The following is a 26621-nucleotide window of genomic DNA, read 5'->3' as shown; positions in this document are numbered from 1 at the left end:
AAACAGCACAGTAATGACCACTTGGCAACAAAGTCAGAAAGCAAATAATCAAAACAAAAAACTCAACAATTAGCACTGATATTCCCAAAACTGTAGTTGGCACAACAGATGAGGATTTGGAGGAACATCGCTGCTCTGTACACAGTTTCCCTAAAAATAGTAAATTAACATGTAATAATTTGTTAGAGGCAGGATATCTGTAAATAGACAAAAAAGGATGAACAGCCTCCCAGGTTACAGCTGAGCTGCCCGTTTAATCACACGTGGCTGTGTGTGTGTGTGTGTGTGTGTGTGTGTGTGTGTGTGTGTGTGTGTGTGTGTGTGTGTGTGTGTGTGTGTGTGTGTGTGTGCGCGCGTGGCCTGAGAGTGTGTGAACGTGCATGTGTGTATTGGAGTGTTTGTCCTCAGTGTGTGTGTGTGAGAGAGAGAGGCACCATCTGTGTTGCCATGTGCAGCTGCGTTCCCTTGGAGCCTAAGACCCAAAACTCAGCTGTTACCAAGACAACCCCCACACACCCCATACCTGGTGCACGCACGCGCACACACACACACACACACACACACACACACACACACACACACACACACAGTGTTCAAAATCACCTAAAGGCCTGACACTGTGTGTGCTTTTAAAACGAACAGATGGACAGAGATGTATCATTTCTGGTTAAGTGTGTGTGTGTGTGTGTGTGTGTGTGTGTGTGTGTGTGTGTGTGTGTGTGTGTGTGAGAGAGAGAGAGAGAGAGAGAGAGAGAGAGAGAGAGAAAAAAACAGGGAGTGACGAGCAGATGGACAGTGGATGTTTCAGTCCAAGATGACTTTCTCTTTCACTCAAGTGTGTGCTGAGAAGATGAGCTGTGAGCTCAGGCGCTCCTGAAATATGTATTTGGTTGATCCTCTATATGCTTTCAGTCATTTAATCTGCCACACACCTTCTGTGGTCAACTTTCCCATTAGTCCTGCTCATTTTAGGAAGAATTTCATCGTGTTGATTTAAATTTTCTGTTGTGACCTGAGGTATATTTAGCTTGGAGCCAGAGAGGCCTGATAATTATGTAGAGTTGTGACTGAGGGATGAAAGTGAAAAAAAATCATTCAGTTTCTGCATCGAAAATGTCTGCTGATTTGCTGGACACTTCCAAGACCTGGATGGACATTAAATTTTCCTGTATGAATCATCCGTACAAATGAGGAGGAAGTGAGCTAGAATAAGTTTTTTAAAAGTCTGGGGTGCACAAAGTCAAAAGCACTCTTCCAAGGCTGCTCAGTCAATGTATGATTTCCAACAAAAAAGTCCCAACAAGTCCACAGGATCACAATCATGTGGTCATCAGCAGGCAGCTGATGTAGTGTTCACTTGTTGTCATAGTTACAATGACGCCATGCCGCTATCTCACAATGATGCAGAAATCTTTAACAAATCAGTGGATCCAGACTATAAGCTGCATCACTGTCAAAATCTAATCACGTGGTTCTTGTCTCGTTTCTGACCTCCCCTGAAAATTTCATCCAAATCCGTTAGTCCAGTTTTGAGTAAAGAACTCTGCCATGTTCCTTGGTGGAGTAATAAAAAAACCCAAGTTGTAATAGACTGTTATTTACTTTGAGGGTGTGATCCTACTATAAACAGTAGACAATGATGTACTGTACTCCCCCGCAACAACTTGTTGAATATTGAATGCTGCCGTTTCATGTGTTTTTATAGTTAAAGGTGCAATATGCAAAATTTTAAACAACAAACAACTATCTGTTACCTAAAGTTGTAGTAGGGAGTTGTAATCTGAGCTTCTCTGCTCTGGCAGGTAGTCAGCACACTAAAACATAATATAGTCTAGCCTTCACAAAATTACATTTTTATGCAATTACACTGCCTTCTAAAAGTAAACATGTTTTCTGCTGGATTACATTTGTTTGTAATGTGTAACAAGTACGTCCAGTCACTGGTTTGTAACTCCAATCTGCCTCCTTAAGCAGACTTTGTTGCTTTTTCAAACTGACAGCCGTTCCAACTAAGTCACAGGTCACAAATTCTGTTTATTTGAAAACAATGTTCCTTTCAATCAATCAATCAATCAATCAATCAATCAATCAATCAATCAATCAATCAAAGTTTATTTGTATAGCCCTTTACAACAGCCCAAAGTTTGACCATAGTGCTTTACAGTGAAATACAAGACAATAGCTTGAAAACAATACAGTAACTTAAAACAGACAAACACTCACACTCACACCTGCAGGCAAATTTGAATAATCATTTAACCTCGGCACATTTTTGGACTGTGGGAGGAAATCGGAGTATCCGGAGGAAACCCACACATGCACAGGGAGAACATGCAAACTCCATGCAGAAAGATCCCAGAAAGGCCAGGACGTGAACTCGGAATCTTCTAGCTGCAAGGCGAAAGTGCTAACCACGAAGCCACTGCGCAGCCTGTAAAATGTACAATAAGGCAATAAAATAAACAACAATAAAACAGCTCTAAAATATAACATCTAAAAGAAATAAAAGTAATATAATGTCACCATGTAAGTAAGTTGGTAAAGAGACTTTATATTGTGGTGACATGGTTGCATATTAGTGTGTTTTAGTGCATGTGAGTCCCTCCCTTTGAAACTTAGTCCTCCTCACATTTATAAACACACTAAGACTGACCTCCCACAAAGCACTGGGGAAGTGAAAGTACAGTCTAGTGTTCAGTGCCTCAAAATCCAAAATAACACTTATTATTTCTTGTATTTTGTTTTTGATTATCTGTGAAACTTAAAGGAAGGTGGTGGTGTGGTGGATGTGGCTGTTTGCTTTGGTCTGAGATGCCGCTCCTGTGGTGACATCCAGAGGTTCTGAATGTCGTGTACAGTACCTTTAAATCTTTTGCTTCCATGGAAATTATTGGTAATAGTGCCTAATAACAATATGATCTGTATTCTTTTGGATATATTCTTCTGCTGGTAATGAGCTTAAAACATAACACTCAAGGCATGATTTCTGCTGACTTTGTGGTGTTCTATTCATACATTTTCGTAAGAAAAAGGTTTTTGTAATGCAAAAATATTGTAAATAATTATGTTTAGCAGCTCCTCTAAACTTGTAGCTGAGGTTGAGGCACCACATCTCTTCTGAACACTTCAAACAACATGAATATTTATTAATGAAATTTGCCATGTTCGTCTTGCTTTAGAAAAGATTGTTGCATGTTTTTGTGAGTTTTTTGTTTGCTTTTTTTGATTTCGATAGAGTAAGAACAGGGAAAAAAACTGTTTACAGTGGGGAAAATGCACCTGAAACCAGCAGCTCTGCCCACTTCAAACTCTATACTCATGCAGATGATGGTGGAAGGATCCTTGACATTCTCAGACATAGCTGTTATTGAAGGTATATAGTTTATACCTACTTATTTTTCAGTCAGCATTGCATGTGCCTACTTCTAACCCCTGTGATGTTTGTCATTCAGAAGTGTTTGTAGGGTTTGCACTCATTGCCTTTGTTGGTTGAGCTGATTAGGTTTAGTCGTGAGGGATAACCATTTCTGGCATTGGATTGGGCTTAATGTTAGCAGCACATGGGAAGTCTTTGCTCCTGAAAGTGGTTTCTAAACCTGTTGAGAGTTGTCAAACCAGGTTATGAAATCGGCAGAATTAGTAAACTAATCTCTGACAGAAGCACCGTGTTTGCCTCATCGTGAATACATCGTAGATTCATGCATTAGGCCTCTGTAAGGCAAGTAATATTTTCAAACCACCCCTTGACAAATAATATTAACATTATAATAGCAGCTGACACTATCTGCTGCAAATCAGCCGTCCCTGGGGACAGCTCACAAAGGAAACTACTGGCCCATAGATTTGCAATATGGGAGAATATTTGCTCATTTTTCTATGTGTGGATGGACTGAGGAATCGCTCATAATGCAGAATTAGGTATCAGCCTACAGTCTGTGGGGCAGTGTTGATGGCAAAATCTGCTCCTTTTCTGTGGCTAATGCTAATTTCATAATGACCCATCCTCCCTGAAATCCAGCAGCACACACTCAGAGACAAATACGACTAATACTGGCCCGTTTTTGGTTGAACTAAATATGCAGGAGAGGTCTTACATGTCGCTGTTTATAACACAGGACATTTATCCTTTGTTAGGAGAAATGGGAGGCAGAAATTAAGAGTATGCCCACCTCTGAAGTCACCACTACACCACTGGATGTATCTCAGAGATACACCAGAGAACAATCTTCTCCAAGGCTGCACTCAGTGGAGCGATGCAGTTTTCCTGATTATACTGGCCCCCTCTGACAAACTAAGAATAATGGACTCCCTCAGTGCTCGGTCACTGTGTTCACATGTTGTCTTGTAGGAGGTTTATCTGAGAACACCATTACAATTTCTGACTTTAATAGATAATTGATGATAATGTGCTCCTTTGGAAACCACTGCTGTTTGATTTTGATATCCCATTTTCCCCATAATGTAGATAAATTATTTCCTTTTTTTACTGTGTGTAAGCAGCCCCTCAATCCAGGGATTAGAAATGAGCTTTTAGCTGCATGTATTATGCATTGTGCCTGTCAAATAAACAAATAGAATTAACTATCCAGCAATTATGTTCTTCTTGTCATCCCAGCCATCCCACTACCTCCCAAATGTATCTAGTGAGCCCCTGGAGGTCCAGACCTCTAGGAGGAAAACCACTGGTATGTGACAAGAGTTTTTAGCAATATTTGACAATTGGTGCTCCTAAATTAAAGCCCGACTACTCTCTGGCTCGAGAGGAGCTGTCTGAACTTATTAGGACTTCTAGTGTTTTTCGAGCTGTGTGCAGTTCTTGCAGAATGTTTTTAACTCTGCAGCACAGAGGAAAGATTTAAGTGGAAAGGATCAGTGCGTTGGTTAAGTCAGTGTCACTGGAGCATGCTGCTGCCAGAATTAAACAATGTGCTTATGCAAGCCTTGTCTGCCTATGGCTGTCAGAAGTAGCTAGGTCCTTTGCTGCAACATCAGATGGGTCTGGAGAGAGCAGCACACAGAAGGTGGATGGAGAGGCTCAAGATTAAATAGAAGTCTGCTGCCGGCCTGTTATATGATAGGAGCATATACAATAAAGTCTCCTGTGCACCCAGGTATGCTACTCCCAGCTCCAGTTGGCTTACATTACATTTAGTCCATCCATGCTAACATGTTACTCATGCAGTTGTGAACAAAGCTCGTATTTGACCTCTTCTACCGATACACAAGCTGCTGCTCCCTGAGCTCTGTCCTCCATATATTATAAACGTGTAAACCTCCTGGTGTGAATCTGATTATCATCTACAATAACATGACCCTCTGACTGCACATCAGTTCTTCAGTGTGAGCCGAGATATCCACACACTGACATCTTTTTCAGATGCAAGTTTGATGATATCGTTGAAAAAGGTCCATTGAATGGCTTTAGGCCTTTTCACACTCCATTCAACAATTCCATGATTAGAATTCAGCACCAACTAACACTCTGTAGGCCTGCTTGTCTTCACATCAGGTGAGCTAGCACACATAAAATGACAGTTTAGTTTGTTGCTTCCAGCTGTATAGGACTATTTCCTCTGAGTTTGTTAAATATTTGGATCATAGGACAGCAGGACCTACATGATCATCTCCGAAGGGAAATCAACAGCAGCAAACAAGAAAAGGACTCAGAGAACCAATGCTTCTCAGTCGTTGTATGATTTCTTACAGATAAGTCCCAATAAGTCTGCAGTGATGGATTTTTAGTAGGATCACAATCATGTGATCGTCAGCAGGCAGCTGACGTACTTGTTGTCATAGTTACAGTGGCCACAATGTCCCAATGGATCTCTCAATGGATTTGGATGAAATTTTCAGGGACGTCAGAAACAACACAAGATCCGAGTGATTAGATTATGGCAGTGATGCAGCTTATAGTCTGGATCCACAGATTTGTTAAAGATTTCTGTATCATTGCGAGATAGCTGCACAGCGTCACTGTAACTATGATGACAAGTGAACACGACGCCAGCTGCCTGCTGACGATCACATGATTGTGTTCCTACTAAAAATCCACCGCTGTGGACCACACACTTTTTAAAGATTTCATCTGTTGGAAATCATACGACTGAGTAGCCTTGGCAGAGTACTGTGCTCTCCCTTTTTTGTTGTCACAATAATAGTTTCAGTTGAGATTCTCAAACTTACATGTTTAAAGCAAACATAAGATCGTCTTTTGTGAACGCAGGTGGAAAATACAAGCTTTAACACGCACAGAAATGACTGCACATGCTTAGTTTTTGTGGCGTCTATCCTAGTCTATAAGAAAAAGCTGGCATGATGAATGTAATTCACAGGTACAAGTGTACAGTTTGAGGAAAAAGACTGTTATTCTTGTTAATACGTAATGACACCAAGGTTAAGTTGCTCATACAGAGAGATAATTCTAATGACATTGCTTAAGGGACCAGTCTGTTAATAAACAAATGTCTTTTCCTTCTTTTCCTCAGTTTTTTGTGCAATTTTGCTTGAAGGATGCAACAGATTTGCAGTGAGACTGTTTTTGGTGCTTATCTCCACTTAAACAGAGGGAGACCTAACCTTACTGATTGGTTTATTTTTTATGTTTAATTTTTTTAGGACTTTATCAGTCATTCTGTTGCGTATGACCTCATGCCACTGTTTTCTGTTGTAGGTCTTTTAAGTTAAGTGCATTTTAAAAGCACCAATGTGCTGGGACACGAGCCTGCATGACACTAAATTCTACTCAAACTAAAATGCAATAATGTTCAAAGTCAGAAATACACAACATCATGATAAACTGTTTCAACTATTATATTAAATATTTTTGTTCTATTTTAATAGGCAAGGCTAAAAGAGTACGTCATGTTTGTGTCTGACGTGCACTCACAGCATGTCAGGACCTGCTGTGAGTGTGAGGAAAAAACTCAAATGTAATTATTTTGATGCTGCAAAGGGAGAGAGCAAAAGGAAGGGGAATTCAGTGAGGTTTGAGGTTTGCACTGTTTTTTGGAGGTCTAACATGTGTTTTAACTGTAGTGCATCTAGAATATATCTTTATATTGTTTTAGATGGCATCAGTATTGTTTTTGTTGGCAGATTTGGCATTATTAAATAATAATAATAAATAAGTAAACAAATAAATGTTTACTTGAAAAAACTGAAAATGAAATTATTCCAGAATCAACGGATAGTAAATGAGCTCCACAGTACTAAAGTGAATAAAAAAACTGCAATTTGTATGAAAGACAGGTATTTTTGTTTTACACAATATGTCAGTTACCTGGAATTTTCATAAAATAATGGAAATCATTTGGTGTTCAATAGACACAAATTACATTTCTAACAAGAAAAGCACTCAGAGAGCGCAGAAATCTTTAACAAATCCACTGATCCAGACTATAAGCCGCATCACGGCCAAAGTCTAATCAGGTGGTTCTTGTGTCATTTCTGACCTTCTCTGAAAATTTCATCCAAATCTGTTTTTGAGTAATGTTGCGCACAGACAGACAAATGTACGCCAATTGTCACATAATTCCGCCATTCCTTGGCAGAGTAATAATATTCTGAGAAGAACTTAGTTAATACTTTTTTCTGCAATGATGGTTGTTTTTTTTTAATCATAGTTACAGTTCAACAGTGTAAATTCTAGTCAGTCAATGGGTTCTTCCAGCCCAGATTTCCATAATTTCTCATGTTTGATCTCTGTGTTACAAAGTGAACATTTACACACGTGGACAAAATTGTTGGTACCCCTCAGTTAAAGAAGGAAAAACCCACAATTCTCACTGAAATCACTTGAAACTCACAAAAGTAACAATAAATAAAAATTTATTGAAAATTAAATAATCAAAAACAGCCATTACTTTTGAATTGTTGATTAACATAATTATTTAAAAAAACAAACTAATGAAACAGGCCTGGACAAAAATGATGGTACCTCTATAAAAGATTGAAAACTATTTGACCAGAGTGACATGATTAACTCAGGTGTGTCATTTAATTGACATCACAGGTGTTTCCAAACTCATAATCAGTCAGTCTGCCTATTTAAAGGGAGACAAGTAGTCACCCTGCTGTTTGGTGAAAAGGTGTGTACCACACTGAACATGGACAACAGAAAGCGAAGGAGAGAATTGTCCCAGGACATCCGAAAAAAAATTATAGACAAACATCTTAAAGGTAAAGGCTATAAGACCATCTCTAAACAGCTTGAAGTTCCTGTGACAACAGTGGCTCATATTATTCAGAAGTTCAAGACCCACGGGACAGTAGCCAACCTCCCTGGACGTGGCCGCAAGAGGAAAATTGATGACAAATTGAAGAGACGGATCGTTGGAATTGTATCCAAAGAGCCCAGAGCAACCTCCAAAGAAATTAAAGGTGAACTCCAAGGCCAAGGTACATCAGTGTCAGATCGCACCATTCGTCGTTGTTTGAGCCAAAGTGGACTTCATGGGAGACGACCAAGGAGGACACCACTGCTGAAAAAAACTCATAAAAAAGCGAGACTGGAATTTGCAAAAATGCATGTTGACAAGCCACAAAGCTTCTGGGAGAATGTCCTTTGGACAGATGAGACCAAACTGGAGCTTTTTGGTAAGGCACATCAACTCTATGTTCATAGACTCAAAAACCAAGCATACGAAGAAAAGAACACTGTCCCTACGGTGAAACATGGAGGAGGCTCAGTAATGTTTTGGGGCTGCTTTGCTGCATCTGGCACAGGGTGTCTTGAAAGTGTGCAAGGTACAATGAAATCTGAAGACTATCAAGGCATTCTGGAGAGAAATGTGCTGCCTAGTGTCAGAAAGCTTGGTCTCAGTCGCAGGTCATGGGTCTTCCAACAGGACAACGATCCAAAACACACTGCCAAAAACACCCAAGAATGGCTGAGAGAAAAGCGTTGGACTATTCTAAAGTGGCCTTCTATGAGCCCAGATCTGAATCCCATTGAACATATGTGGAAGGAGCTGAAACATGCCATTTGGAGAAGACACCCATCAAACCTGAGACAACTGGAGCTGTTTGCTCATGAGGAGTGGGCCAAAATACCTGTTGACAGCTGCAGAACGCTCATTGACAAATACAGAAATCGTTTAATTGCAGTGATTGCCTCAAAAGGTTGTGCAACAAAATATTAAGTTATGGGTACCATCATTTTTGTCCAGCCCTATTTCATTAGTTTGTTTTTTTAAATAATTATGTTAATCAACAATTCAAAAGTGATGGCTGATTTTGATTATTTAATTTTCAATAAATTTTTATTTATTGTTACTTTTGTGAGTTTCAAGTGATTTCAATGAGAATTGTGGGTTTTTCCTTCTTTAACTGAGGGGTACCAACAATTTTGTCCACGTGTGTAGAATCTGTCCATCTCTCACCCGGGAAATGTCAGATTATTCCCTCCTTTGTGTAATTTTACACAGTTTCGCAGTGCGTCCATCTTCGCCCTCAAAAACCTGCCATAGTACGAACTGCTAATTTAATCCTCGTATGAAAGTCTTCCCATAATTTGATCCAACAAGCTAATTGAAACTTATCAGCCTGTACGGAGACACACTGGCTCCCCCGACGCCTCTGAATTTCCAGGGAAAAGGGACGATTCAATTGAAAAACCTTTATTTAACGTTAATCTCTGTGTTAAGTAGGCCAAGGTTTAATGAAGGGGCTGAATCACAGATGACATGAAATATAAAAATATATGACATTCAAAGTCTGTAGCTCTGGGTCTATTAACTAAGGTCCTTTTTATGACATACGTGCTTGTCAAGGCAACTGATGTCAGGTCGTGTGTGTGTGTGTGTGTGTGTGTGTGTGTGTGTGTGTGTGTGTGTGTGTGTGTGTGTGTGTGTGTGTGTGTGTGTGTGTGTGTGTGTGTGTGTGTGTGTGTGTGTGTGTGTAAAACTAGTTTTCGGTGATTCATTTCCCTCGTTAAAGGTTGTCCTACTTCTCCTCTACAATTCTTCACCTGACTGCTATCTGCTGCTTTCTCATTTCCTTTCCTAATGCGGCCACTGTTTGGTTTGTCGTCCCCCAAAAATAATCATCTCATTATCTAAATGCTGTGCCAAAAGTAATGCATTTATTCAAATAGGCAAAGTAATGGGATTTTGTTACCTGTTACACGCTTTTGCAACAACCCATTATTTTTAGGAGAGTTAAAACACCTGGATTTGCTTATTCACGAGCACAATTGTCCATGCACTGTTTTACCATTTGGTACATATTTCACCATTTCGTACAATAAAGAAACCTTGAACCTTGAACCTTGAACCTTGAAAGCATCTTTTACAGGTTCTTGATGTATCTGTACTGCAACAATACATGGGGAAGGTTTCTACAGTATTAAAATAAGAAGAGAGAGCAAAGCAAAAAACAAAAAAACTGAGGAGGCATGGAGGGTGAAAAATAGCGATGAGAAAAAATCCTGACATGGAGGGGAAAAGGCAGGGAGACATGTAGAGGTGAGACAGAGTCTATTTTAGTGATGAGAAATGAAAAACAAGGAGAGAACAGGGAAGCCCAAAGAGTGACAAGTGAAACAGACTAATGATGTGAACAGTATTTCCTTTAACTGCAAGAGGAAGAAGCACAGAAGGAAGACTGTTTTTCTATGAATCTTTCCCTGTCCCCTCCTCTCACTTTTCATTCTTATAAAACTGCCATCACAGATCAGTTCCTGGTGGAATCTGGGATCATGCAAAGTCACGAAAAGTATCGACATAAATCATAACAGGTCATACTTTGGAAGCTGTACTGCTGATTGTGTGATGGTCACTGAGGAAAAGCCCAAAATCTAAAGACTGATAACCACAGCGGGGGTCTAACACAGTGAGACAGCAAGAGCAGACAAAAGGGCAAAAACAAGAAACAGTCCAAAGAAATCCAAAGACACACAATACATGAAAAACAGTGATCAGGAACATGCAGAGGGCACACACTAGAAATTACAGAATAACACAGCTGGAAGAGTCAACTATAGCACATAGACAGTCTGTTCAGTGAGTATGAGAAGAAATGAAGCACTGTCAAGAGCCAAGCTAACAGGAAGTAATAAAAACCAAATCCTCAAGTCATGTTGGCTACAAGCTGGTAAACAAGTTATTACCGATTCTAGCAACAATGGCACATTGAGAAAGGTGGGAAACACACCTCTGTTCCTCAGTATATTGGAAGAGTAACTGTACATTTATGTCAAAACATGGAAAAAAGCAAGGTTAGCGAGGTTAGCACAGTTTTGGCCACCACTGCACAAAACAGTTTAATAAAGAAACACTTTGAAGCCAAAAACTTGTTGAACCTTTTCTAAAAGTTTTTCTCTGCAAATAGAGTTTCTGAAAATCTTCTCCCTGGAAGCAGTTTTCCAAAAATACATTTTCCAGTCATCTAAAACTGCATTTGCATGTAGATGAAAAGCCAAAAGACATGGGAAAAGTTATGTTTTAAATAATAGTAGTGAAAGCAAAGCTCTGAAACAACAATCTACACAATAAAACGAGAAGTGACTATTTTATCGTCACATTGGAAACTGGTTTTAGACTCGGACTCAACTTTAACTGTCATTCTCACCATGTAACATGACGAGAACGAAACGCTAACAGGGTAAACAAAGAAAACCTATCTACAATTGCACAGTGTACACTCCTGTTCAAAAGTTTGGGGTCACCAGGAATTTTCAAAGTTTCCATGAAAACTCACACTTTTATTCATGTGCTAACATAACTGCACAAGGGTTTTCTAATCATCAGTTAGCCTTTCAACACCATTAGCTAACACAATGTAGCATTAAAACACAGGAGTGATGGTTGCTGGAAATGTTCCTCTGTACCCCTATGGAGATATTCCATTAAAAATCAGCCTTTTCCAGCTAGAATAGTCATTTACCATATGAACAATGTCTAGACTGTGCAGAGATGCAGCAGCTTAAGCTACAACAATTCACCAGATGTAAATAACATTAACTCTGTCAGTGTTGCAGCATCAAGGGCAGATGTGAAAGTGCAGCATGAGCTGAAAGTGTGTAGGTGCAATGTGTACTGTGGGGAGGAGCAGTTCAGTTCAGCAGCCTGACTGCATCCAGGTAGAAGATGCTTCTCAGTCTGGATGTTTTTGCCCGGATGCAGCGTGGTCTCCTTCCAGAGGGTGGCGGGCTGAACACTTCCTGTGCAGGGTGAGGTGTTCACGGAGGGTGAAGGTGGCTCTTTCATTGCATCTGGTGGTGTAGATGTCCCCGATGGATGGTAAGCTGCATCCAATGATTCTCTGTACAGACTTTACCACCCTCTGGAGCCTCCTTCTCTGCTACAGTGCAGCCCCCATACCACTCAGTAAGGCAAGAATGGCCACCCTTACATGCACACTTCTGTTTTGAATGTGATTTTGCAACAGCATACAGCACATGGATGTTGTACAGCAGGTACATTGAAAATTTTTTGAACGTTTTTGAATGTGTAATAAATGTTAAATTACACCAGCAATACACAGCTTTCATGTTTGCTTTTTTAACCACAATGTATTAAAAAATAGCATTTCTGTTGATAAATCATCTTGCTTCTTGGCTTCCATAATTATAAAAAGACAAAGGATTCTGGATGAACTAACATATCAGTGTAATTACAGTGACAACAGGAAACAAAAACTGGAGAATTGTGTCCAACAGATACAGGATTCATCAACATTAATGTGAAGTCTAGTTTCTGGTTATTAGGCCTAAAATTTGCTTTCCTTTTCCTCAACTATGCTTTGGTCTTGGCTAACTCTTGTGATGAGCATTTGGCTCTTAAATTCACTTGCTAGTCACTAACTTTGTCCATCTGCTGATTGAGTAATTTACAGTGAGCTTATCAGAGCTTTATTTTTTAATCAAAAACGGCTGCCTGCTGTGGAAGTCAGAGTGAACCCAACGGCTCAATGGTTAGCTTTTAAAACAAAACAGAGGAGCTGAAAGGCACTGAAATGCTCTAAAACGATAAATTTAACTGTAGATTAGGATGATAAGGATGATAATAGCTAGCTCTGTCTCAGAGAAATCCATCCTATACCACTAAATTGCATTCTACTGTACGTTTTATTTGCTGGATTACGTCTGTTTGTGACATATGACACGTGTTTTAAATCAGCATATCTTTACTGTGGGCACACCTTAACTACAGTCAACTCATACTGAATTTCCTTTCAGGGATCAATGAAGTCATTCTATTCTAGTCATTCTATTCTAATCATATAATAAATGGGTCAGGACTCATCACCCTGGTAACCCACAACATGGAAGAGAAGGTTCAAAGATGTTGTGAATTGACTGTATTTTACCCAAACTGGTACCAAGTTTCTACCATGTAGTTTTGATGTCAAAGTCTCGACCGAAGCTTGAAAGCTTCCTGAAACCGAACCAAACAGAGAGTGAAGACGAAACTTAAGACTAAGAATAGTTAGTTGTTATTCTTAGGAACTCACTATTCGTTCCACAAATCAAACACCAGTCTTCTTAGTCAGAGTCTAGTTGCTGATCTGCTCCCAGCTACTCATCTTTCCTGCCCAAATGCACTTTTTTGGTTTTTCTGCAAGGTTTTCCTGCTTTCTTATGAGTCTTAACTTGAAGTTAGAAAATTAGAATGAACTTTAGTGGTATAGGAAAGGGATTATTGGGAGACAGAATAGTAATTCACGTTATGGAGGAAATTTTAATTTGTTCACTCTGGCTGATAGGAACGAATCAAATATAGAAAACAGCTGTTTTGCAGGGATAATGTATTATGAACCTGTGATGGGAAACTCAAAACACAAGACTTTACAGGCAGAAGGAAACAGATGCTGATGTCTGATAACCAGCAGTTCCTCATGCTTGGATAGCAGCATTAAAAAAAGAACCAAGGGCGAAGCGCAGTCTGGACTGATGCTCATATTCATGCTGCTTCTTTATGTGCATCTGCGTGTTATGAATGAAGGGGAAACGCTGCATTGACGAGCAAAGACAAGTTCTGTCAGGCTGAAGGAAAGTAGCAAGGAGTGGAATCAGATTGGTGTGGACTTTGTAGTTATGCGACGCTGTTTGCAAACTCACAAAAGGACTGAGTTCTTTTTCTGTGTGGTCACACCGAAGGAAACGGCATCGAGGTGTGACCACAGTCAGCAGCAGCACCGTGGAATGATAATGCACCAGCATGAGAAAATCCCCTTCATTCATTTGTGTTGCTTTGATACTAATGACAACAACACGGCAGCAACTTTTTTTTAAAGACTTTTTGCACAACCACCCTGCTGCTGGAGCCATGAATAGAAGTGATGACTTAGCTGGATGAAATGCAGACAGAATTTTAGGGCTTGTATTTGTGATTGCGGGACACACACACACATCCCACACACACACAGTCACTCCCACCAACCTACACACACCCCGATCCCAGACAAGTGCAAACAAAGTTGATGATTTTAATCACCATAACATGCTGTGAACACAAACACACCCTCGGGGTGCTAATCAATTACTGCAGAGCTCGCATACACACACCTACTGACACACACAAACACACACACGCACAATCAAGCGAAAACAATTTCATTCTAATACAGATTTTCTTTTTTTGTTTGTTTTGTTTTCTGCAGTGTGTGTGCACAGACCTCCCTCCACACACAGTCAGGCTTATGCAGCTTTGGTGACCACTTCTTCTCTTAGCTTGTTAGAAATTATCATTTTAGACTGACAGAAGTCCAAGCCCTCTGTCTCCTCTTCCCCCGCTCCCACGTTTCCATCAATCAAAATAAATGATGCAATGACACCACATATAATGCAATCATCACACATTTCCATATGAAAACAGCTGCATTTTGCCATGACCAGCTGACAGAAAACCTCATGTTTATTCAACCTGTAACCACTTTTGATAAAAATTTGTTACCTTTTGCTGATTTAAATACTTTGAAAATGCTAATTAGGCACAAGGGCAAGGGCAACAGAACCATCTGCATTTCCTCCATAAAACTTTCAGCCACAGCGAATGTCTCAAATGCAAATGTGTTTAGTGTTAACCTTCAGTTCAAGCATCCTGCATGACGACAAAGAAACAGATATACGCTCGATGTTAACATTCATTGTTGGTTCTTGACTGTGCTGATGGAGCTATCATTATGATAATACTGAGGTCTATCATAATTATCTGCTAATTGACTGCCTAACGAGGTAGCACTCATTAGAATGCTCATTAATACTCCATCATCACCACTGATAGCTGTAATCACAGAGTGGTGGGGGTTTCAAGGTCTTACATGAGTGTGTGTGTGTGCATACTGTCTGCACTTATATGTGTGCTGGTGTGTGTTTGTGTTGCTGATATTGTTGATTTCTCTCTTTCAGCAGCACATATTAAAAGTAATGAATCACAGAACCCACCGCATAGTCCACTAAATAGTCCAGTTAATTAGTCATTGAGGTAACAGTCATTATGGTTCCCTCTGAGGTTCTACAGAGTGTGAATCTGCTGGTCCTCTCTGTAAAAGTGTGCAGAATGACTTTTTGCCCTGTGTTTTCTGTGTAAATTTGACAGCTGACTGTTTGTGTAGCAGCTTTTCACAGCAAATTATCACAGACTATACAGATTGCACAGATGTCACTTGCATAAAACTGCAAGGACAACAGTGTATGTGTTTGACAGACTCAGAATTCAAAAGAAATTCTAACTATGTCTGAAATTTTAATTTTTTTTCCTTCTTTCTTCACTTCTGTGGGTTTATGAAGCAGATTCATGAGTTTGTGGTATATGCATTTATTGTATATTTTTAACTTAAGTTAAACATCTTGTGTGAATGCATCTTTACTTCACAGACCAGTTTGGACTTTGAAAGTTCACAGGAGATGTGCATCAATTCTATCCATACTGCAATTCCCTGAATTCCCCCAAGGGGGTATCTATCTATCTATCTGTTACAATTTGAGTGTGGTAGAACTAGGGATGGCTCGATACCACTTTTTCACATCCAATACCGATATCAATACTGCAGCCTTCAGGATCGACCGATACCGATATGATTCTTTTTGTCATTCTAAAAGTTGTTAATAATACATGGATGTAATTTGCTTGATAGTGACATCTAAAAACACCACGTTCATTGTACAACACCTGTTGTGGTCCCCTAAAGAAAGAAGGAAAACATGTGACAAGAAGTTATGTGTAACTGCTGTGGCTTTATTACAACTTAAAGCTCACATCGCTTTTAACAGCGTTTGTAAACACAACAGGCCCAGCTGCACCATTCAAATGTTTGAAATAAAACTGCAACTTGGTGCACATATTTAAATTAAACTAAATAATCCCAGTGTATAAACAGAAAAGTCACATTACACCTCAATGGCATTGCAAGGCTGCAATAAATAATTTTATGAACAATGTAGGTAGTACTCTCTAAGTTGCACATGGCTTCTCAAGACACACAATCAAAACAATAAAAATCTAGGCTATACACCTGATTTGCTGCACCAAAACAAAAACAGAAAAACAAGGGTAAACAGTGACAGTGCAATCTAGTGTCTTTCTTCTTTTGCATGCAGCCGCTGATGTTGTACTGTATGTAAAACACAGTGAACAATTATTTTATTGACACGTGTACAATACTGATGGAATATAAACAATATCTGGGGATTAAACCCTGTCCTAACGGTCTCATGCGAGTGAAGCTGAGAGCAGCGTAGGATCTCCCCTGATGCCATTTAGACACCGGTGGGTGGACGTGCGGATGAGAAGAGGAGAGACCTGTCACCTAATCATATGTAACACGAAAACATGTCCACAGTTCGCTACTTAATCACATTTAACCCGAAAAACAGTAGAAAAAAAATAACAAAAAAAACAATAAACAATGCCTGGTGTGTTCCTTGGTCTTCATGATGCTCTCTGCACTTTAAACAGAACCCTGAGACTATCACCGAGCAGGTGCATTTATACGGAGACTTGATTACACACAGGTGGATTCTATTTATCATCATCAGTCATTTAGGACAACATTGGATCATTCAGAGATCCTCACTGAACTTCTGGAGTGAGTTTGCTGCACTGAAAGTAAAGGGGCCGAATAATATTGCACGCCCCACTTTTCAGGTTTTTATTTGTTAAAAAAGTATAAAATATCCAATAAATTTCGTTCCACTTCATGATTGTGTCCCAATTGTTGTTGATTCTTGACAAAAAATTAAAATTTTATGTCTTTATGTCTGAAGCCTGAAATGTGGCGAAAGGTTGAAAAGTTCAAGGGGCCGAATACTTTCACAAGGCACTGTATGTCTAAATGTTTGCTTTGTTAGCACAGGATTTCTTGATATTTTAAAACCTCTGACTGTGGTTGAGCACATGCTTTTGTTGGAAAGCGTGTACTAATCAAAGCACATCCAAAATCCAAAAGCGACTACTTCACTTACCCATTACATGATTAGTTATAAAGGTGTGGTTGACATAGAATCTCTTTAGTCAGTCTAATATGTGTTTATAGCACCATTTGTTTTCCAGGCATGCTTGCACTGCAGATGATCCACACTGGAGCAAAGTTTAGGCATTGGACCTAAAGTACCTATTATAATCCCTGTGGATGCACACATGGAAGGCTGAAGAAACCCTCGGCCACCTAAGTGTTGGAATCCATTTGGAAGGCTGTTCCACACAAGTGCAGTCAGTCACATCTACAGATTTTGTGCATCTACACCAGGACCAAGCATGTGCACCGCTATCCTAGTAGCATAGTCACTACACGGACACAAACTTTGAAATGCACATGACCATCTGTAGAGGGACTTTGCATCTCGCAAACTCAGAGACATAACCAAATTTACATCGGGTACTCATGGATTTGACGAGCACAAGACTTCACCTAGACTTCGGTAAATTGTTCGGAATGTTGTAGCTTGTGATTTGGCAGGTTAAACCCCAGTGTCTTTTTGTCTCTCATGATCCCATAAATTCTTACAGCACATCTCCATTTTATCTGCAGCACTGCCACCAAGAGTAATTATTTAATTTCAAGTGGAGCCAAGCAGGCAACTTGTTGTACACCCAGAGCAGTTTTACCCGATTGGAATGGTCAGTCCATTAAATGGCAATTATCCTTGTACACCATTCTCATACATATGAGCCAGCGGGGACCTCCTCCACAGTCTAGTAAATCCTGTAGCCAAGTAATTATCCCTTTTGATCACTCATGAACTTAAAGTAGTACCAGTAACATTGGCGACCATTTGGAATCATGTCAATAAGCGCATGGTGATGACTTCACTCTGGAGATCAGTAATATGGAGCTTTGCAATGTAGTAAACACAACAAAATGCAAACCATGACCATCTTTTGTCAACTTAAACCTAATCCAAAACCAAAACAGAAAACAGAAGAGTGAAAAGAAGAAAGAGAAACAAGAAAAAGAGTCAAAAAAGAGTGAAAACAAAAGTCAACAGGAGAATTAAGTCAAAGAATAACACTATAATAATAGACCAAAACAGGACTTGCACTAAAGTTTCTTCACTGAGATCATAGCCACACACTCCTCCAACCTCTAATTTCAGACTTTTGTTTCTCTTTGAAAGTGCAAAATTGCATCTCTGCCACCAATAAATGGGCTGATAACTACAACTGAGCCTAGTAGAAGGTAGGATAGGTCCCCCCGGGCCCATATCTTAGGAATAATTCTCTTTTTGAACGGTATGATAACTTCCAAAGCAGGTGCTAACTTCCTGCACTGGTTCTCTGGGGAGGCAGCAGCAAGACTGGGAAAGATAATTCACCAAACTTTTCCAGCTTTGTTTATTGACTGCTTCTTCTGCACACATTTCTTTGAGTTTCACTGAAACTCAAAGAAATGTGTATTTTGGTGTGTTTTCAGTTCGAAGTTTCAGCTGCAGAACAGAACAAACATGGTTTCTGTGTTGTGTGTTGCAGGTATGCCTCTCAGTCTGGACTGCAAGGCATTTTTCGGCTACAGCGGAGAAAACAGAAGACCCATCATCTACTGGATGAAAGGAGAAAAGTTTGTGGAAGAACTGGCAGGACATATTAAAGAAAGTGAAGTCAGGTAAATACACCAGTATCAACAGTAAAAATTGATTCAGTAACATACTGAGTATTACCCCTGATTACAGTCTGGAAACTAAGGAAATCACCAGAGATGTAAATTGAAAACGAACCAAAGTGGAGTAAATAATATTTCCTGAGATGCACAACCGCACTGCAAGACACTATCAATGACAGTCCCTCCAGTTTACAGGTTTCTATTGTTAATTAATTTCTATAAAGGCCCGACTCCAGCTGCACTCCTCACACTGTCAGGATCTAATTTGCTCTGTTATGATTTATGACTCGTTGAGGGTTCTCTGACAGGTTTCTTCTCAACTTTCCTAAAAAATTACAAATTCTAATAATAAAGTTAAATTGAATTCATTTTCTCCCCTGTTGGGACCAATTACATCGGACTCTATTGGGAAAAGCCTGATTGTCTGCGGGGCATCAAATATCATTAGACGAGTCTGCTGGATCGCCATGGTAACCATAAGAACATTTAGAACCTCGTAGTCTCCCTCGTGTACACAGTGGGAGGAATAAAGGAACAAAATGTATCAATGGAATAGTTCCTTAAATGTTTTACTTTATATCCTTTTATCTAAAAAATCTATACAAAGTTAAAAGGGAAACTTTTTCTTTGTGTTTTGGAGAAACAGCTTGTGCAGTTGGGCGGTGGAAAACAATAAGGCAAAATAAGAAACGAAAGATAAGTTGAAGTTTATTGATCCCTCACTGTGGGAATTCTAATGTTTCAGCAGCGAGATACAACTGAAGCCTAGAAAAAGCAAGACAAGAAATACAAAAGTACAAAATAGCTGAAAAGAAACATATAATAAAGACTATGTTCACCATTCACATGAATGTACATCTGGATATGTACAGAAATTACATTATAGCAATTTTAACTACAACTCTGGAGACATGCAAGGGACCAACAGGGAATCCTGTGTTGTTCTTTATTGTTTTGTTTTTTTTGTTTTTTTTTTTTCCAGAAACGTATACCAAAACTGCTGAAAATAGAGTACAGCACAGAGTTAATGGGTCAGACTGAGGTCATCAAAATATTTTTTCACTCTGCAAAGCAAGGAAAAGAGGGCATTAAAAAGTTGGAGATCACAAGAAGTACAGAGCGGCATCCCTGGTACACAGACAGCTACAAATTCAGTACAAATATCTTAAAACATGAAGTGTGGTGGTAGTCTTCTCTGTACGTAAATTTGGCTCTTTAGGGCCTTGAAAGTTCTCTTTGAAGCCGCAGACATGGGATGAGGTCTGCAAGACTAAAGCACACAAATCTGGCCTCCAAGTGTTAATACACATGTTGCAGACTTAACAGATTAAAATGTTGAATTCATTCCTTGAAGTAGCTTTTTGTGTTGCAAAGCCAACAAGCAGTCCTTTGTTTTTCAGATGTCTACAGTACATCATCTACTGTTCAGAGTAGGATCACAACCTCAAAGAAAATAATAGTTTCATACAACCTGGGTTTTTATTTCTCTCCATCATTTGAATTTTCATCATTTGAATCAGAAAAGCTTAGCTAGATCAATTAATGCTATTTTCAAAAGTGAAACTGTTCGTGAGTGCACCTGAAAAACTGTGAATGTGCACAAATACGGCAATCGCACTGGGTCAAATTATACTTTTACTGCCGCTCTTCATTCCCTCTTTTGGTTTGCTTTGCACTCTTTGTGATTGTCTGGTCTCTTGTAGCCTCTTTTATCAAGCTTCAGTATTTTTAATGACCCTCTCCAATGGTAATCAGCCTTGTTAACATGTCCATATGGAGTTTGTTTTATAGGCTAGAAGAAGTCATCACGAGAAAAATAAGCAGTCAGTGAGTATTTCCAGCCTGCAGGGTGGGTTTTGCTGTGTCATTAAACTTCCTCAGGATCAGTTTCTGGTTCAAACATGTATAGCTGCGTTACTACAGTTTAACAAGTTTACATTGTGTAGAAAGGAGTCCTGAGGAGGTGAGCTGGTGTGCTGAGGCGCAGCGATTAGAGGGATGGGTGCGTGGAGAAGGAGACGACAATTTTGTAGATTCACAAACAGTCACAGAAGGATTATTTTCATTGAAAAAACTTCAGAACACATAACTTTCAGTCACAGCGATGAGATTTTAGAGGTTGAATCAATGACCAGAGAGGGACTTTTAGGGACATAATAACAAATGGTAGGGCAGAGAAAAGCTTGCTTGGTTTTCTCTCTAAGTGCACCAGTTGCACGCTGCCAATGGCATCTTCGAAAGAATCTGGCACTGATAAATGCACCATCTGCAATGAGTACACTGTGCGTTTTATTGCTTTTTGTCTTCCCATGTTGTTGTTCAGTCTCCCCACACTCTGTCACTTCTGCTACCATGCTGTGTAAAACTCAAAGTGTTATAACATGGTATATTTGACACATAGACTGCTGTTCAAAAGTTTGATGTCACACAGGCAATTTCACGTTTTCCATGAAAAGTCACACTTTCATTCATGTGCTAACATAATTGCACAACGGTTTTCTAATCATCAGTGAGTCTTTCTACACCATTAGCTAACACAATGTAGCATTAGAACACAGGAGTGATGGTTGCTGGAAATGTTCCTCTGTACCCCTATGGAAATATTCTATTAAAAATCAGCCGTTTCCAGCAAGAATAGTCATTTACCACATTAGTAATGTCAAGACTGTATTTGTGATTCATTTAATGTTATCTTCATTGACAAAAACACTGTTTTTCTTTCCAAAATAAGGATATTTCTAAGTGACCCTAAACTTTTGAGCAGTAGTGTAGTTTTCTTCCAGTTTCCACCATCAGCTCTGTCTCTCTCACACTGACCTGGAAGTTGTCCATGCCATTATTATTAAACTCCAGACAAAATGTTCTGTCCTACTCGAAGAGCCATCGCATTTCATGTCATCAGCTAAGCGTACAAATAATAACGTGAATTTTACTCCCCCCCTAAAGGGAAATCCTTTTCCCTGCTTCCCGCCTCCGTCTGCAGGGAGGTCACAGGTCAGACTCAGCTATGCGACAGCAGCTCTGAATCTGGTAGAGCTTCACTGTTTCGCTGTAGGACACATCAGCAGGAGAGCCGCTTGCTGATCCAGGGCTTGAACCCAGATTCTTTGCCTCCAGGATGGTATCTGTGACTGCTAAGCCACTTACTACCCAGTGAAAGTGTTCACTCTCAGGAAAATAGCGTTGAAGATAAAGAGAGCAGCAGCATGCAGGAGTGGGAGTGTTTAAACTTGAAACTAATCATGCCCCGTGGTATTAAATTAACCTTTGCCTGATGAGTTCTCAGTCTTTCAGTCCAGTCCTCTGGCCACCTCTGAGCCAGCCACACTGCTATTCTAAATTCAACAATCACACTGCAGCAGGCAGACTCCTGCTGTGATGCACATTAATCTGTCCACTTGAAGCTCTCTCTGTCTGCCTTCTGCAGCTCTGGCCTGCAGGCTGTGTCCACGTCTGTTTGCTTAGTGTCCAGTACTGTCTTGTGAGCCTCAAGTGATAGTGTGAATACCTGTAATTACTGATGCTTGTTCACTTGGAGAATGTTAGAGAACTGTTGACTCTCTAACCTCATTACTACTACAGCATCAAGAGAGCCGTGAAGTTGGGTAAAGTGCAGAAGTTTCCGACTCTTTTCTCTGCACTCGACCATCAAGTGCTCTCCTTCTGAACCCTACATGCTCATCTGGAATCTTTAAATACATCTTGTGAATAATTCAAATGGTTTTAATCAAATATGCCTGAAAGAGAGATAAACATAGTAACTATAAGCAGTATCATCAGTTTCACTCCAGCTGTTGGAAGAGCAAAGATTCACTTTGGCTTCACATTTTTGCAAGTCAGCCATTGGAGTTCATGGTTCGTTCATGTGCAATGAATTCGTAACTACAATGTTTTCGCTTGGGCCGGTGCATGCTTCATGTTTTCACTTGAAGGCAGCACTGGCCCATATGTCTAGTGATGCGAAGACGCTTCTTTACCTGCTTGGAATTCACGTCAGCTGTCCAGGCCAACTCTAGCAGAGCCTCAGTCTTTTAATGTTGTTTTTAACAAGAAATTACATCTACACCAGTTAAGATTATCTGATGCTAATGTTTCCTCTCAAAGTTATTTAAAAGTACCAGGGTTGGTTTTATGTGGAGTATTTTCGTCACCTAAAAGTAGTTTGAGAGGAGGCTTCAGCATGGCAGTAGGAGAAATTCTTTAAAGGTAGCATGTTATACCTTTGGAGCCCTGTGAGAAACATGGCTGATTGTGAAAACAGAGAGGTAAAACCTGATATGTTTGAACAGGTTTGACCATAAACAAGAAGAGACTCCCAAACAAGTTCAAAAATACAGGCCACAAAAGGGCATTTCTGTGGGTTGCTTTGGCACATCACAGACCCAAACGTATGTAAGCACTGACAAAGTGGCTTTTCAATGATATGTCCCTTTAAACTACTTTTCTATAGGAAAACATGAATATGGTCAAGTTAAGTGCTGTGTCAATAAACATCCAAACCATTAGAATCACTCACAGCTGAAATGAATATTGTTGATTTTTAGATTTCAGTGCTGCATTAAAGATGTGGATATATGAGGCAGGAAGTGGACAGTTGGTTCAAGTATTCAACATCTTGGGATAAACCATGAATGGAAACAAATTAAGTTGTGTCAGGAAAGAAGAATGATTTGGTTGATTGTGTCAAAAAATAAAAGTCTGAGGAGGAGGCAAGCACTGAGATGACCAGATTATCCAATCTAGATGTTACGGGTATTGTTGTAGCACATTATTGCCTTACATTGTTCTTCCACCTCTTACTAGACTCAGTAGATTCATCATCGCGTATCCTCATCACTGATAAATACAGTTTGATCCTGATATTGTTGGTGACTTCTTGCCATGATGCGTGTAAAATCTGTGATGGATCTCTAACACTGGAAACCTACAAATGGAGCTTTGGAACATGTTTGTAATATCCCTTTCTAAATCTAACCAATTAGTTTGTAATTAACCAAAAACTGACTGAAGATACAATGAAACAGCAAGTGAAAGCCAAAGTCAAAATGAGACTTAAGCCAGAAAAGAGTACGAGTGATGAGACTTGATTTTAAATCTCATGAGACTTGATTTTAAATCTCATGGGAGCAAGTCTTCCATCCACTCCAACCTCCAGATGTGGACATTTGTTCCTCTTTGTAGTTGCAAAATTGCAGCTCCACTGCCATTAAATGAGGTGATAATGGAGCTCCATTAAAGGATATGATAACACGCTTACAGAGCATACCAGAGAGTAGAAGAAATCCCTACTGCCCCATACTGTATGGGAATGATGGGCTGATAATATCTAAAAACAGGACAAGACTGTGAAAATGAAGGAGATCATTGTGATTTTGAAGAATTATCACTTTAAGTGTCACTTTCATTGAGATGGTAACAAAGATTCCATGAGCTTGAGATGTGGAGATCTCACCAAGCTAGTACACTGGTGTAGTTTAGTAGGACTAAAGGAGTGAGTTTAATAGAAGATGTGAGGAGAGCTGTGGAGCTCTGAATAGGAGAGATTGAGGGAGGCAAGAGGAGAAAGAAAGGAGTTCTGAATCAGCTGGGGGAGGGAGGGAGGCAGGGGATGGAAAGAGTTATTGGAGGTGAGAAAATGGGTGAGGAGAAGATGTGTTTTAAATAGAGGGTTTTAGCAAGTCACTGCGTTTGACAGAGACCTCTGATGCTCTGTGCTGGTAGACATCAGAGTGATGGAAACACTGAAAACACAGATGAGAAGGACACATCCTTTCTTCAGGAACATTTCACATTTTTCATCTCATGACTGTTTCTGTAATATCATCCATCAAACCAAAAATCTTGTATTCAGGTTTCACTGCTTTCTTCTGATGCTAAAAGGAAAACAAATATTGAGAGGGGTACGAGTTCATTTCCCACAAGGATCAACCACGCTGAAAGTGTGTGTGTCAAACTTGTTTGCATGAAAGCACTTGGATAAAAAATACAGTACTTTTTCTATGGTGAATTACCAACAGAGTTGCATGAAAATACTCCACACGGTTGAACTGGTGTAGTTCAACTCCTGTGTGTTTTAGACTCTGACCAGTCTGGATTACTGTAGGTCAAACCAGCACGAACTGTACTGAGGAAGAATAACAATATTCTGAGTCCTGCCTCACTGATTTTCTGACACAAATGCTGATTCTGCACAGGATGTGCTCATTATTTCCAAAATCCTGCTGTCTACTGGTTTGGTTTGGCCAATTACTAGACATTCAAACCAACCAACCCCATATCACAGCTAACCTAAGCCGAGCTAAAGATCAGGGGTTTGTCTTACTCATACTTTTGTGTACTTTTTAGTAATCTGTTGCTGGTTTGCCTCATTCATTGATTTATTCTATTTTATTCTTTCTTCACTGTGCACATCCAATAGGTTTGATCATTTTTAGTTACATTTGCTCTTTATGATGTTTTTGTCAATTTAGAAGCCATTCTGTAGAAGAGCTTGCATCTCATCACCTGCTGCAAAACATTCATTAAGGAACCAATAGACAAGCTTTTTGCATTAGCTTACTACACTGAAGCAAATGTTGATTGTACATTTAAATGACTGCAGAATAGTGAAACATTAAGACTCAGCTTCAGGCACAAAGCACAACTGGAATAACTGTGAAAACTCCATTTGGCAAAAAAATAAGCAAAGATGGAGAGTGACAGAAACCAAAAGCCAAAAGTCGTTTGTGGCTACTTTAAATCCAGATTTTCATATTTTGGCTGCTTGTGTTTGGTTTGATACACAGCACAGTTTCAGTATCACAGACACTTCCTTATTCTGCTCAATACGGTGAAATCAAATTTCCCACTTTAATCCAGAAATATAATGCTGGCTGCAGACACAAGACCCTTCTTTATTCAAACAAGGCATTTCACACTGGTGTCGTCACCCATGTGACACTCCACAAGTCTGCCCAGGTTTGTCTCTGTTCACATTTCTTATTTTTTCCAGCCCTTTCTCCGTCTAAGACAATTTTGCTCTGAGGTTCAAGCGATGATCGCTCAAGTATTAAAAAAGCTGACAGTGAGTTCACTTCACAAGACGCTGGCTATGAAATAATCTTCCCCTCAGAACCCCTGGATGGATTTTAATCGAAGAGGATTGAGGTACATGAAATGGTCAATGCATCAGCGCAGCTCTGCCAAACTTCTCTCACAACCAGTGATCGTCCAGTCATAACTTATAAACTGTCAATCTGAAGCTCAGCGATACAGAGTATAGAAAGAGCTGAGAGGTTTTGTTTTTATTGACTTTAAAACTTATCTGTTAAGACTTGAAATTTTGTGAATTGACATTTTTGGCTACTGAGACACTATAACCTGCTTTTGTTGTATCCACTGAAAAATAAGGACTGGAAATTTAAAATATCAACACAAATATGAAGTACTAAATCTGCCACAGTTATGACCCCGTACTGTGCCGTGATAAAATGGAAACCTCGACTAATTAGCTAATATTCAACAACTGTAACAACATTGAATTTAAAATGAAACAGCATTGCAGGGCGATAGTCTATCATCCCCGACGCAGCGGCCTGGGTTCG

The 26621-nt window shown here is 39.7% G+C and overlaps 1 protein-coding gene across 1 annotated transcript in view; it reads left to right on the top strand.

The window, feature by feature from the left end:
- The window catches only part of il1rapl2 (interleukin 1 receptor accessory protein-like 2), a 592872-nt gene that overhangs the window by 513326 nt on the left and 52925 nt on the right, over positions 1 to 26621 (top strand). The window contains 1 exon segment of the mRNA XM_051954972.1: positions 18909 to 19041. Within this exon segment, the coding sequence (XP_051810932.1) occupies positions 18909 to 19041 (133 nt within the window).

Source organism: Acanthochromis polyacanthus, chromosome 10, assembly GCF_021347895.1.
Source record: "Acanthochromis polyacanthus isolate Apoly-LR-REF ecotype Palm Island chromosome 10, KAUST_Apoly_ChrSc, whole genome shotgun sequence".
NCBI classification, from domain to species: domain Eukaryota; kingdom Metazoa; phylum Chordata; class Actinopteri; family Pomacentridae; genus Acanthochromis; species Acanthochromis polyacanthus.
Note: the sequence above shows the minus strand (reverse complement) of the source record. Positions and strands in the feature narration are given on the sequence as shown.